We start from the raw sequence: 14,061 nt of genomic DNA on the forward strand, positions 1-14,061 counted from the left end.
GGGGGGGGGGGGAATAGACATTTAAAATATCAACTTGATTTATTTTCTGTTTGAAATTAAGACTACATTGTGCTGTTTTGTTCATTTTCTATACTAGCATAAATTAGTCAAATGTTTATAAAACTGCCTCTATCTTACTGCTTCTGTTTTGGGATCATATTTTTTTAGGTCATTTTTATAACACACATTTAAATAACTTCTGTGTAACTGTCTAAATGCTTCCTAGGTTATCAACTTTTAAACAGGGACAACATAAAAGAATTTTATTACTTATTAATTCTCACTGGTCATTTCGAGTGATTATTCAATATCTTACCATTTTCCATTCTTGACACTAGCTATTCATCTATAAATTTGCATATTTTCTTACAATAATTGCATTGCTCCTTTCATCAAATTATCATATTGATTTTCTCTTACACATTACAACTTATTTCTTACCTCATACAATAAATATTACTCAATGGATTAGTCATTTCAATTGTTATTAGTTTTTGGCAAGTCTTCTGCACTTAGTGCCCACTTTTCTCCCTTAACCATGCATCACAATATTATATTTTGCACAAAGTTTTCTAAATGTTTCTGTTATTTTGCAGTGTTAGACCCATCCCATTAAAAAGAAAGCCATGTAAATAGATATAATGCCCTTTCTTCAAATATGGAATGCCACCCCTATAACACATCTAATAAGTATCCTTAATTTATGTCTGAACTATACATACTATTTTTTCATGTAAATGCACTTTAGATCACTAAGTGTTGAGTGACTGTCAATCTCCTTGGAATGTGAAAATACTTCTTTTAATAACTATTAGATGAATAGTCAACATTACAGTTAACATACTTTCAACAAATATTCATACAATTTCTTGCGACTAACAGTCACACCCCCAACAAACTTTACAGATATACAAAAAAAAAAGTTAAATAAAAGCTAAAATAAACTTTTCTATAATTGCCATATGATTTTTAATTTTAAGAATCCGGTAACTTGTGGTTTATCAAATATCAATAATACAGTTAAAACACTCACTTAAAAGAAAAAGGAAAGGATAAAAATTCAAAAATGCTAGGCTGCAAAGGTCCATAAAATTTAATTTTGCATTTCATTCTTCTGGAGTCAATGACCCTCAAATATACTAGGATCCATATTTGAAGTACCTTTTAACTAAGCATTTAAATAATATAATAAAACTGAAATCTCAAAATTATGTCTGCCTCTACAGTTAAGCACCTCATAGGTACAAAACCAATGGCCACTCTCTGACCAGCCATAACAATCAAAATTCTGATATATATATATATATATATATATGTATATATATATATATATATATCATTTGTAAAAATATAAATCCGAAAGAAGCAGCACACTCATAAAGGGTTTAGCCTTATGGTGTATCATCAGATCCCATGGCTTTTTAAAAATATTTTTAAGAGGTCATGGGCCAACAGGTTTTTGGGGGATCTGACAATACTAAAGCTAAACCCTTTATGGACTGGAAACCTAAGGTAATCCCATAAACTGGCCTTCCCCATTTTTAATATATATATATATATATAAAGAGCCAGCCATCACCTGCAAATAAATATTGTTAGGTAATGCATTTTGCATTCACTAACTGTTTTAAGTGCCTATGCAACCATGAAAGGACATAGATACCCTCTCATCTCTCTCTCGCTTTTTGACCCAGTGGCACATCCAGCATGACAACTGGAGAGAGAGAAAGAATTGTACCAGCATCCAGCTGGTACTCATTTTCAACTCAGTAAACAGGAACATTGTGAAATGAAGTGCCGGGACAAAGAAGCAACATACTACCCATTCCAAGAATTGAATCCATGACATCATGATTGTGAGCCATACAGCTTAACCGCTGCATCACATGCCTTCATACATACATGTGTCTATTTCATCATCTTCATCACTTAACATCTGTTTTCCATGCTGACATGGGTTAGATGGTTTGACAGGAGTTGGCAAGCCAGAAGACTATGCCAGGTTCCATTGTCTGTTTTGGCATGGTTTCTACAGCTGGATACTCTTCCTAATGCCAACCACTTTACAGAGTGTACTGGATGGTTTTTACATGACATCAGCATCGGTGGGGGTCATCAAGTAATTTGCAAGACAAAAGCCACTCAACAGGGAAGGGGAGTAGTATTGTGGTGGGTAGTTTTGTACTAGTTGGAAGGTTAAATGTAATAGAGGGATAGACTATAGGTAATTTGTTATAGAGGAGATACATGGTTACTCTAGATGGAAAGGAAGGAAGAGATGAGAAAGGAGAGAGCCAGGGTTATAGAGAAAGAAAGAGATATAGAGAGAGACAGTTGATGGTAGACATATGTATAGGTTAATTTTTTTATTACACAAATTAAAAAAAGAACATCCTTATTCTTTTTGCATCTTACAAAAATGTTTCTAACTTTTCTAGTCATAAAACAACAGATTTTGTTGAAATAAAGCCTACATGTTGAAGTACTAAATTCCAAAGCAGATGGTGGCTAATAAAATGAGATGGCTACAGTTGATACATTGACTGAACACATTTTAATCAGAGCATAAGTCTCCAAAATAAGTACATGCAGAAAACTTGCTGTTAATCTCATTCAAGATAATACAGTTAAATAATAACTCCTTGAGATAAAGGTGAGAGATTAAGTTGGCTCTAGTGAGATTTGAACTCAGAATGTAGAGACATGTAATTGCATACTGAAAGATATTTAATTCAATGCTCTACCTACCCTGTCCGTCTCTCCACCAACCTAATTTGGAATCTAAAATAAATCTTTAACTTTGAATAATTACAGCAGAAAACCAAATGGCATGAATACTTTAAATGTTATTAAAACATCACCAATCACTATTGGTTTGAATAATAATGATTTCTAATATTAATACAATATCAGGGTTGTGGGAAGGAACAGTTAATCAATTCCAATACTTGAGTGGTTTTCATTTTATTAATCCTGAAGAGATGAAAGGAAAAGTCAATTCCAGCAGAATTTGAATTCAGAACATAACAGTACATGACTAAATATCACAAGGCATTTTGCTTGATGCTCTACTTATTTTGCCACTCACCTCCTTATAATAATTGTTTTTAATATAGACACAAGGTTAAAAATTAATAAAAGAGCTTAGTCGATTAAATCAGCCACTTTACTTACATCTATTTCATTTCATTAACCCCAGAAGAATGAAAGGCAATGTTGAGGTAAAGAGCTGTATAAAAAAGATAATTAATCTAAATGTGTATATTTGGTTTAAAATGGAATGTGCAAGTGTGTGAATATATAAGAAAAAGAGAGAGTGAGTTTAACAGAAGCTGTAGAAAGTTTATTCAGTAAGAAATATTGTATGTTTAGAATTAATGAAATTTAAAACCACTGTTAAAAAACAGCACAAAGAAAAATAGATGACCAGACATTTAAAGAGTTGAAACAGTCTTTTACTAATCTTAAGAACTCACCAGGAATTGTCTACGAATGTAATTACATAGTAACCCTGACACAGTGACATATTAGAGAGAGACTCCAATTAAATGTTAATCAAAGAAAGAAGCCATGATTACAAGCCAAATTTCACAGTCTGTCATACATTCATTCTTAAAAGATTAAGTCTTCATTCCCATTCCCACGTTAATCCAACACCCAACAATCTTTTAGATTGTATTACGTATAGTGAACCCATTACCTTTTAAACTGGATAAGTTCACCTTTTAAACTGGATGATAAGTTCACTGACATGAGCTAAGTTGTTAAATCAACAGAGGATTGGGGCAGCTTTATGCTGAAGTCTGTGCTTCCTAACAAAATTTTCAAAATAATTTCAGTGGCCTAGTAGATAAGGTATTACTTGACTGAGAAGTTGTATTCTTGTTATTGACATTGTACTCTTCAAGAAATGAGACAATAAACTATCTTTTAATCGAAATGTAAAATAGATAAAAAGATAGTGACTGAGCTGGAGTACGAAATTATCTGAAAACATGTGTTGATTTTGTGGTTTACAGTGTGAATATCAAATCCATCTTCACAAGTAAATGAGTGAGTGAATGAGTTAGACTTGCAAAATAATCTGTTGCGAGCAAACAAATCAAATTAACACGAACACAATGTTAATTATTGACTGAGCTAGAGATACCTGTGGTTACTTGACAAGCAAATTCGATAAAAAGGAATTTAGTGTAAATATAGGGCCAAGCTCCCAGTGAAGAAAAATTCATTGCATTCATTTCTCTGATAAACTGACCAGTTATGTAAGTTATTCCATTAGCAATGGTTACAAGTATTGTTGCTGTTTGTTGAATAACTTTGATCAACACTACTTGAATAGACTAAAGGCATAGACAAGGCTGAATGAGTGCATAAGAGTAAACCAAAAGTTCAGATAAGCCATGATTTAGTCTGATCAGGGACTATACACTCCCTACCACATATGCAAAAGAGGCAGTTAGGACAGATACCTTCTGCTTAACCTCCTCCAATTTGTTCATACATGATTGAAAGATCTGACTGTTACAGTCAACAGAGGTGGAATACAAGATTATCTTAATTCTTGAGACTTGTTAAGAGGTAGATAGGAAAGTAGCAATAAATTGTATTATAACAGCTTCATTAGTATACACAAAAGTTTTATTTACAAAGAACATTCGCAAAAGAAACACGCACTAATAAGACAATCTAAATATTTTAACAGTACAAACCTCGGCAGACTATTTTACAGAAACCTTTCATTATGGAGTTGTCATTAAACAGGTCTTTTTTCAGTAAGATTCAAAATCAAGTACACTGATCAGTTTATTTTGAGGTTTGGTTGTGGACAGACCTCAAGCAAAGATAACCAAAGACCCCATTCCCAAGCCAGGTAATAAAGGCAACCTGCCAAGGATGACGTACAATCTGAATAAGCCCAATAGTATTTAAAAAGTACAACTCTAATCAAATGGAAGCAACAGGAACTCTACCAAAAGATGCAGAGTGGGTACCCTAGTTCTGAATTAAAACTGATAGCACTAATAGTTAGTGAAAGTTTAGAAGAAGCATCCAGCTGCAAAAATAAGAAGGAACAAATGGAAATAAAGAGAATACTTTAGTGTTGTTGTGGACATTATATACTACCAGTGACATGAAAAATTGCACCTAGTACATTCTGTGAAGTGATTGGTGATAGGAAAGGTATCCAGTCATGAAATCTTGCCAAAATTAACATAACAGTATTGGCTGGTTTTTCTCTATTACTGTGTGTGCCAGAAAATGAGGGTCTGCCATGAATGACAATATGCAGGGAGACTCAAACAATGCATGAAACATTGTAAAAAGATATACAATAATGATGGGTTTAGAGTGTCCTTCCACTTTCTCTTCAATTAAAGTCATGTGTGTTAGTAATTTCTTTCATGGTCTCAAGAATCTGTTTCAATACACTTATGAAATATTTAAGCTATTACAGCACTTGACCATCAGGCCAAAGGCTTTACTTCACACTATGTGTACATGACTTACTGAGAACCAGGAACTACACTGATTTCTTTGTGTTTAAAACGGGAATCCCGATCTGAAACATTTTTAATAGTTCTTGCACATTAAAATTTACTAAACTTTCTAAACTATAGCATCATAAAGAGGTGGTTGAAAAAATATCACAATATCTTCTTTATATGTACTAATATTGATAGTTACCCTATGTGAAAGGCCTCTCCGAAAAGATACAACAGATATGCAGCCCATATGACATCAGGACAGTATTCAAAAGTAATACAACACTTCACAAATATCTCCTTTGAATAAAACCACCAATAGAAGAGAATATGACCAAGAACTGCGTGTACTCCATCCCATGCAGCTGTGGTAGATTATACATAGGCGAAACATGCCACCCACTCAAAATAAGGGCAGAGGAACTTTGCAAAGCTGTGACACAGGGAGGTATTGATAAATTGGGTATAGCTGATCATGTATGGAAAAATGGAGACTACCTCCCTCTGTGGGATGAAGTTAAAATAATAGAGAGAGAACACCACTGGAAAATACGGAAACTAAAAGAAGCAGTACATATGCTAGGACACAACATCCTCCTAAGCAGACCAAGTGCAGATATGAACAGCATATGGGAGCCAGTATTAAGGAAGGATAGAAGAATATTAGATTTATAAGCCCTAAAATTCACTCCATAATTGCCCACAGGCATATGGCATAATGGTTAAGAGCACAGGCTACTAACCCCAAGATTCCGAGTTCGATTCCAGGCAGTGACCTGAATAATAATAATAATAATATTAATAATAATATCGAAAAATACCTTAGGAATGAGAACCCAGGTTTGAAATTTCCCCAAGACACCTGATGAAGGCTGGAGGGTATATCAGCCGAAACGTGTTAACAACAAACAAGATGAGGACAAATATCTGTCAATGTAAATAATGTAAATTCAGATTCCTGTTTTACTTTCACTAGATTTTGCTAAACTTACTTGTCTCTAGCAAACCAAAAATCTTTTGACTTTCTCACTCATGTTTCATCACTACACAACATTCCACTTGATATATGCATTTTGCAGATGGGAATAGAGACCATAGCCATTACAAATATACTCTACCCAGTACATACATTCGCAGTCACATTCCCTATGAGAAATAGCAGTCATATCCCTCAAGTCTATCATTTTTAGAAAGAGCATACTGAATAAGACAACCCTAGATGCACAATACCTAAAAATAAAATAGAATAGTCATGATAAGGAATGTCTTTGATCATTTGTCTACTGGATTGAATTTGACTTACGCTAAACAACAAATAACTCTAGGACATGAAAGTGAATAATATAGCTATTGTTGTATATACACTAGGAGTAACACAAAAATTGCTGTTGACTGACTGTACCAAGAGATATTACCATACACAAACCAACTGGGAAGTCTACATGGTCATGCAACTTGCTAAAAACAGCAGCTGAACCTTCTTGAAATTACACCCTACCATCTCAAAAAGGAAGAATACATTGGATAAAGTGGTCGTATGCACACTGTCTGAAAAAATACAAAAAAAAATGTTGGAATGCTTTTTGATCAGAGCTGACCTAACTGAAAGCAATGCTATAATTAAATCTATCTTCCGTAAAAAAAAAAATCAACCCTACTTTAGCAATATAAACCTATACATTACAACAAAACTAGAAAAACAAACTCACAACCAGTGACTGATGTAGTATATAAGCTTAAAAGATAACCTTTTCAAAAATCAGAACCTGTATCAGGTATTGTCCAAACAAAAGACAAAATTGAACTGGAAATAGTTATTGGTCCCGGATCATCTCATCTGTTTAAATCTTACTGCACTCCTAGACTATCATTTGTTTGACAGATGAAGTATAACATGTTAGTACATATGTGATTTGCATGTAAGATTTCATACAAATATAGAAGTGAATAAGACCAAGAAATGATTTAGTGTTAGTGTATTTGAGACGAAGCCAGTAATAACACTTTCATATCATATGATTGTAACAACTGACAAAATAGTTCTTTTATGATAAATATATGTTTGATTTCAGTATGAATGCCAGTTAAAACTCTACAAGGTACATTAACCATACTTGAGTTATTTTGTTTGACAAAAAAGAAGAAAAAACAACAAAAACCTAATACCTACGGTTTATTTAGCGTTGTGAATGGGATATTGTCAAAAATAATAATAGGAGTATATGTAACTATGTCCACAATTGTATATAAACAGATGTGCACAAGTCCATATGCACATGTTTTCTTGCACTCATGAACATGTGTGCACATGTGTATGTACAACTGCACATGTTGCAATGTAATGGACAGTTGTGTTTAAGTGCAGCTTGCTATCAAATATCTGTAGTGGTGGAGAGACAAACCAGCTCCAGTTTGATTTACAAGCATAGTCTGGAACTATATCACTGATAAGGATGTTTGTGGCTCAGCCTCCATGTATTCAAATTACTTCTGTCCCTTGTGATTAGCATGTTTCAAATCACTGAAGGGTAAAAAATTAAATATCTATGAATGAGATTTCACAGAACCTATGTAGCTGGTAGAATGAACACATGCACATCCATGTGCAAACACACTTACACACAAATACCATAAATATATCAATAGCTTTCATTTCTCAAAATTTTAAAAAGCTGTAACAAGTTATGAACAGCTTAATCACCAGGATTTCTTTTTACTGAGAATAAAGACAACTGTAGCAGAGAATGGTTAGAGTAGCCAAACTAATCCAGTGTTTTGTTGGTGCTTATTTTATAATCCCCCAAGATGAATAAAAAGACTACCCCCAGCATAATGTGAATTGGGAAAAGTTAGATAAAATACTATTATGCATTAGTCTAACACTGTGCAATTTTAATCAACTTCAGCTTAATCATAGTAGTAGTAAGTTCTGAAATAGGTGGGTTGTCATAGATTTCATTAGTTAGGTCAAGATGACTGACATTTATGTTTATCCAAGGAATGTTAAAATGTAACTAAAGAGATTTAAAACAATAATCATAACTGCTTATAAGATAAAGATTTCTTTCTACACTGAAAGTCCTTATTTCTGGAAGAGGGAAGTGTACACTTAGACAAATTGAATCCAGTATTTTATGGGTCCTTGTTTTATTAAATCTCCTCCACATGTACACATAAAATAGATCTAAACATGTAACTATAATATATAATCTGACTGTCTACTTCTTATATCAACTCCTCTTCCACAGAAGCAAAAGTAGTAGGTCAAATAGTAAATATTACCTCCAGATATAATAATCAAATATAATAAGCTTCTCCATATTTCTCATGAGAGATGACTCAACAATAAAGAGGGAAACTCATTCTAGGACAGTCCAGACAATCAGACAATGGTGATAAAATTTTTGGTCAGGAGCCTACAAGCCATAAGACAATGGGTCCCCTGTTGCTTGATCAGGTGAATAACTTATTGCTGTATATGTGACTGAGTAATTCACAGACACATGTACCCATAACATAATTCTCAAACAGTATTAGCATGACATAGATTGTAGTCTTTTTGAATTCCCACTTGGGGGACTTTTATGCAGCTTCTATCTACACAATTTCATTCACAAGGTAGGAGTCAAGCCAAGGTTATGACAATAACATTTGCTCAAGATGCCACACAATGGGATCAAACCCAAGACCTCCTGGTTATGAAGCAAACTTCTTAACCATTTAGCCATATTGCAGCTACAAGCCATTTATCACCATTAAATATGAAGCAAAAAGAAATCTATCAACTAACAGATGTTTGAAGACAACCTTTGCCATATAGTAAAAAAGAGAAAAATTTTTTTAATAATTATTTGTAACTAAAATATAAAAAAAAAAAGACATAAAAACAAATCCTTTTAGAAAGCACTGATAATTTTAAAGATTAGACTAAAGGGACTACATGAAAGACGTCCAATGGAGACAGCAAAGTTTATAAACACAGCTAACATAATATATAGAGTAATGATGCAGCCTGCTGTAAGTTAAGCAATTATGCAGCACCTGATAACCATAGTTCATACTTAGGGTACACCAGCTTGTAATTAGATTTAATGCTAAATCACAGCACCCTATCTTTTGGGGGAAAGGAACCAGAATGTTGCTATGATTATGCCTTTCCCCAAGAGCATTAGTGTGTTACAATAAATTGAAAGGTCTTTCATCCAGAAATTGAGAGTATACCAGAGAGTCACCCTACCACAAGCTTACCTCTAGATATAATAATAATTATTATTAATTAATATTACTATCATTAATAAGATTATAATTTTTCAGATGATTAACATTATATGTAGAGATATAAAAATCTTTCATCATCTCTAAAGATGATGTTAATAATCTGAAAAATTACAATTTCTTAGAGAGACAAAGCTTCAAATGTGGGAGATGGATACAATTGATTAAACTGATCCAAGCACTAAACTAGAACTTTATTTTGTCAGGCTGAAAAGATGAAGAGCAAAGTTGGTTTCATTAGTTGATAATTTATTGATTATCATTGTTTTTTTTATTTCTGCTACAAGAAACAAAATATTCAAATACAATAACAAAGAGTGTGGGTGTACATATATGTTGCTTGTGTATGTGTATACATGCATACATATATACACAAATTATGCAACTAGGAGGATTTGACAGGTTTGGATGAACTCCTACCTCAGGGCTATATATGTATGTATGTATGTATATGTATGTATGTGTGTATATGTGTATATATATATATATATATATATATATATAATAAATATCTTTACGCTAATGCAAATTAAATGACTACTGTTGGATCCATTTTAATAAATGTGAATATTCAGACCCCACTTGGTTGAAATCCTGGTGACACCATGACACACATTATGAAATACAAGATGTTGTCAAAATACAGGGCCCTTTTTTTTCTCTAGAAAGAAAATTGACATTTATCTGAAGACCAGCATAATACACCAAACGATTTTAAAAAAAACATGTTCAGATCTCTATTGCAGTGTCAACAATTATATATTTTGATTAGAGAATATTACTTTGTATCTAGAGGGTGCATGATTAATTGATTAATCAATGGTATCTTGAAGAAATGATTTTCATCTCTAGGAGATAAGCTGAGTTTCATCAACTGAAGTAGTTTTGCATAAGGCATCTTCTGTCTTGCTTTCACATTCTAAACTGGCACCATTGAACAGCAGTATCTAATATATTAAAGCTTGTAAATAATAAAAAGAATGGAATTGCTGTTTACTGGCTTCCTTCTCGTGTATCTTTATTTCAAGAAAAGAAAAATTCAAGAAACAGTCCCTAACCAATATTTCGTAAAAGCAGACGACAAGAAAGTGGTAGCAGACGACAAGAAAGTGGTAGCAGACGACAAGAAAGTGGTAGCAGACGACAGTATTTGACGTCTGACTCCGTTGTCATCGTCTGCAAGCAACAGTGTAAGAAAACGTCTCACAAAATAAAAGATTGCTTCCAGTAGCAAGCTGGAACCGGCATTATCCAAATATTGTTGCATTTAGCACGAAAACATGAAAATAAGAAAGTAAAATAATAATTCGAATGTGTTAGACGAGAAAAGCAAAAGAAACACAAAATATGTCTATAAGACACAAAGAGTCGGAGACTTGAATGAAGAAATGAACGAATATTTGCAGTTCACTTTGTAAATAAATAGAAGAATCAATAATAAAGATATGAATGAACACAGAAATTGTTGTTTAATGTTTTGATATCAAAACATTGAAAAAAGCTGTGACCAGTATGATTTTGCCGTCGTGGAGTCCAGGGTAATAAATGAAAAAGACATCTGTCGGGAATGTTTACTCTACTTTGTTTTTAACGTTTCTTTCATTTATTCTTTATGAAATATCAACATTTCAATTTAAAATTGTTTAATGAAAATGCATACTTACATCTGATTCATTACAGTTGTTAGGAAAACACCTCCGTAAATATCTTTGTATTGTATCGCCGGAGAATTTGCTTCCCGAAAAGTATCAATCTGTAAAAGATGAGAGAGAACGAAAATAAAATGAAAACAGTTAAATCAAAGAAAAGAGAATCATGAAAGACGAGTAAAAATCAAAACAAAACATAAAACAAAAACTAAGGGAAATAGCTCTTGTTGACATCAGTATTAGTGGGATGATGTCGATCTGAAGAAAAGACAAAAGATGTTTGCAGTATTTGTGACACTTTCAATCAATGGCTAAATGGTTAAGAAGGCTTCGCTACAAGATTTCTGGCTCGATCCCAAATTGTGGCGTATTGGGTAAATGTCATTTTTATAGCCTCGAGTCGACACATACCTTGTGAGCGAAACTGGGTAGACGGAAATAGAACAGAAGCCCGTCAGGTGGATTGTACCTGTAATTCAAAAGGTACAGAAGGCACACACGGTGTCACATTGATTCTGCCTGCATATTACACTAAGAGTGCACGTGTCTGTGGGGATATATTCAGCCACGACTACATTAATTCACGAACAGGTAATTCAGTTGATCAATTAACTGAATCTTCATCGTCGGACGATGGAGATCCACCATCATATTCAATCAATTCTACTGAACAACCCTCAAGAGCACTTGAAATATTGGTTTCAAATTTTGGCACAAGGCCAACAAGTTCGGAAGAGAAGGTAAGTCGATTGCAACGACTCCAGTGCTCAACTGGTACATATTTTATCGATCGCCAAAAGGATGAAAGGCAAAGTCGACGGAATTTGAACTCAGAACATGAAGTCGGACGAAATGCCGCTAAGTATTTTGCCCGACGTGCTAACGATTCAACTGGTTGGCCGCCTTGAGCACTTGAAATCTTGATAGCAAACATAAAGTCACATACTTTTGAGTATGATTTATATTCATATCATTTCTAAATATTTGCGTGCACAATGTGCTCAAATAACCTTTAGTAGATCTTCAAACCGGGTTGTTTCAGAACTGAAGAGTTCCTTTGAAATTGGCCGATCCAAAAAGACCCATCGGGGCACTAAGCACTTAAAATATTTTGGTGCTCCCATAAACGATTATGTAATTCAAAATATAAACAACAACAAACCATAAAATAAATTTTTATTTTTCAAAACGAAACAAAACAGCAAGAGGGAAAATAATGTTTATTTTTGTATACTTCCACTTTATATTTGAAAAGTTTCCTCTTACTTGCAAAATCTTTGATCAGATACTCAAAATTAATCTTAGGTAACGCATCTGCATCTATACTTAGTAGAGATAAAGGCATCTCGAATATAATTTTAGCCAGTTTGAAGTGATTTCTTTTGTGCCGTAAACCATTTACCATTTCTAGGGTGCCCTCTCCTTCCCTTGATGCCCTGAACACGTGCTTATTTCGCTTAATGGTTAATCCAGTGCTGCAAAAGCAGTTTGGCTGCGGAATCTGGTAGGGATTATTTTATTTCTTAATGCTTTTTGGCATTACTGTGTTTTATACAACAGGAATTCGATTTTGAAAGAATTCCATCTACCCACCTCCAAATTTCAATTTTTTTTAAACATTTTTGCCCCATCCTGCCCACCAAAGATTCCGACCCCCACCCCCGTGATAGCTATTTCAAAACTCCAACTGTTTCTTCAGTTATACATTCGATCGACACCAATATATTACTGGCCCTTATTTTTTTGTGATGGCATGAAAAGTTTATGCATGTTGCCACGAGAACAACATTAACTTGAAACACAGGGATACAGGTAATAAATATATACAGACAGAAGGCCACAAATTCGTAAAGAAGCAGTATAGTCGATTGAATCAATGTAAATATATTAATATTCTATCGATCCAAGGAAGAAAATTAGACAAAGTCGACTAGTGAGATTTGAACCCAGAACGCAGGGACAAACCAAATTCGACAAAGCATTTAGTCCAGAGCTCCACCATCGCAAAATAACAGTAACCACACACACAAAGTCAATACAAATTCATATATTTACAGAAAACATATTAAATAAAACAAACTTACCCAAATAACTAAAGGACTTTGCATGAAACATTCTTCGGGCGGCGACGCCATGTTTAATTATACCCCTATTATTAATTATTTTGATGGGGTTTGGTTTCTATTAACTTTTCTTTTACAAAAGAACTTAAAAATAACAACAACAAAAAATCCCGAATTCCTTAAAATTCTGTCGCCTGTTACGGCACTGCTTCTTGCAAGTGTGAGGCAGAATCTTTTCTGCGGCTCCTGCTTCTTCTACTTCTAAAGAAGTAGAAGATAGAAGCAAAAAGAAGCAAGCCGGGTCTTCTTACCCAGCAGCTTTCCTTTATTTGTTTTCTTTTTCGGTTTTTCTTTTTCACCTTGCCGTAATCTTTGCAAAAGATAATAATCCTAAAGCGTGGCAGGAAGCAAGCTGTGTGCCAGCGCCATCAAGCAACGAGCACTTCATCGTTCCATTCAGGTAAATTCCAATCAGAATCCTAACAACGGAGAAGAAAAATAAAATTAGATTGAAACATAAACAGATAACATTAAGAATGTGTGTGTGTGTGTGTGTGTGTGTGTGTGTGTGTGTGTGTGTGTGTGTGT

The 14,061-nt window shown here is 33.8% G+C and overlaps 1 protein-coding gene across 12 annotated transcripts in view; it reads right to left on the reverse strand.

Annotated features, from left to right (window-relative positions):
- The window catches only part of LOC106881190 (girdin), a 176,959-nt gene that overhangs the window by 157,966 nt on the left and 4,932 nt on the right, over positions 1–14,061 (reverse strand). For all 12 annotated transcript variants that reach the window (XR_008265197.1, XR_008265198.1, XR_008265201.1 and 9 more), the window contains 2 exons: positions 13,495–13,952; positions 11,426–11,514 (listed from right to left, as the gene is read on the reverse strand). Coding sequence is in view for 3 of the 12 variants with exons in the window: in XM_052971764.1 (XP_052827724.1) it covers positions 11,426–11,514; positions 13,495–13,545 (140 nt within the window). In the remaining 9 variants the exon portion in view is untranslated. The remainder of the gene's footprint in view (positions 1–11,425; positions 11,515–13,494; positions 13,953–14,061) is intronic.

The sequence above is a fragment of the Octopus bimaculoides genome, chromosome 11 (genome assembly GCF_001194135.2).
Source record: "Octopus bimaculoides isolate UCB-OBI-ISO-001 chromosome 11, ASM119413v2, whole genome shotgun sequence".
Taxonomy (NCBI): Eukaryota; Metazoa; Mollusca; class Cephalopoda; order Octopoda; family Octopodidae; genus Octopus; species Octopus bimaculoides.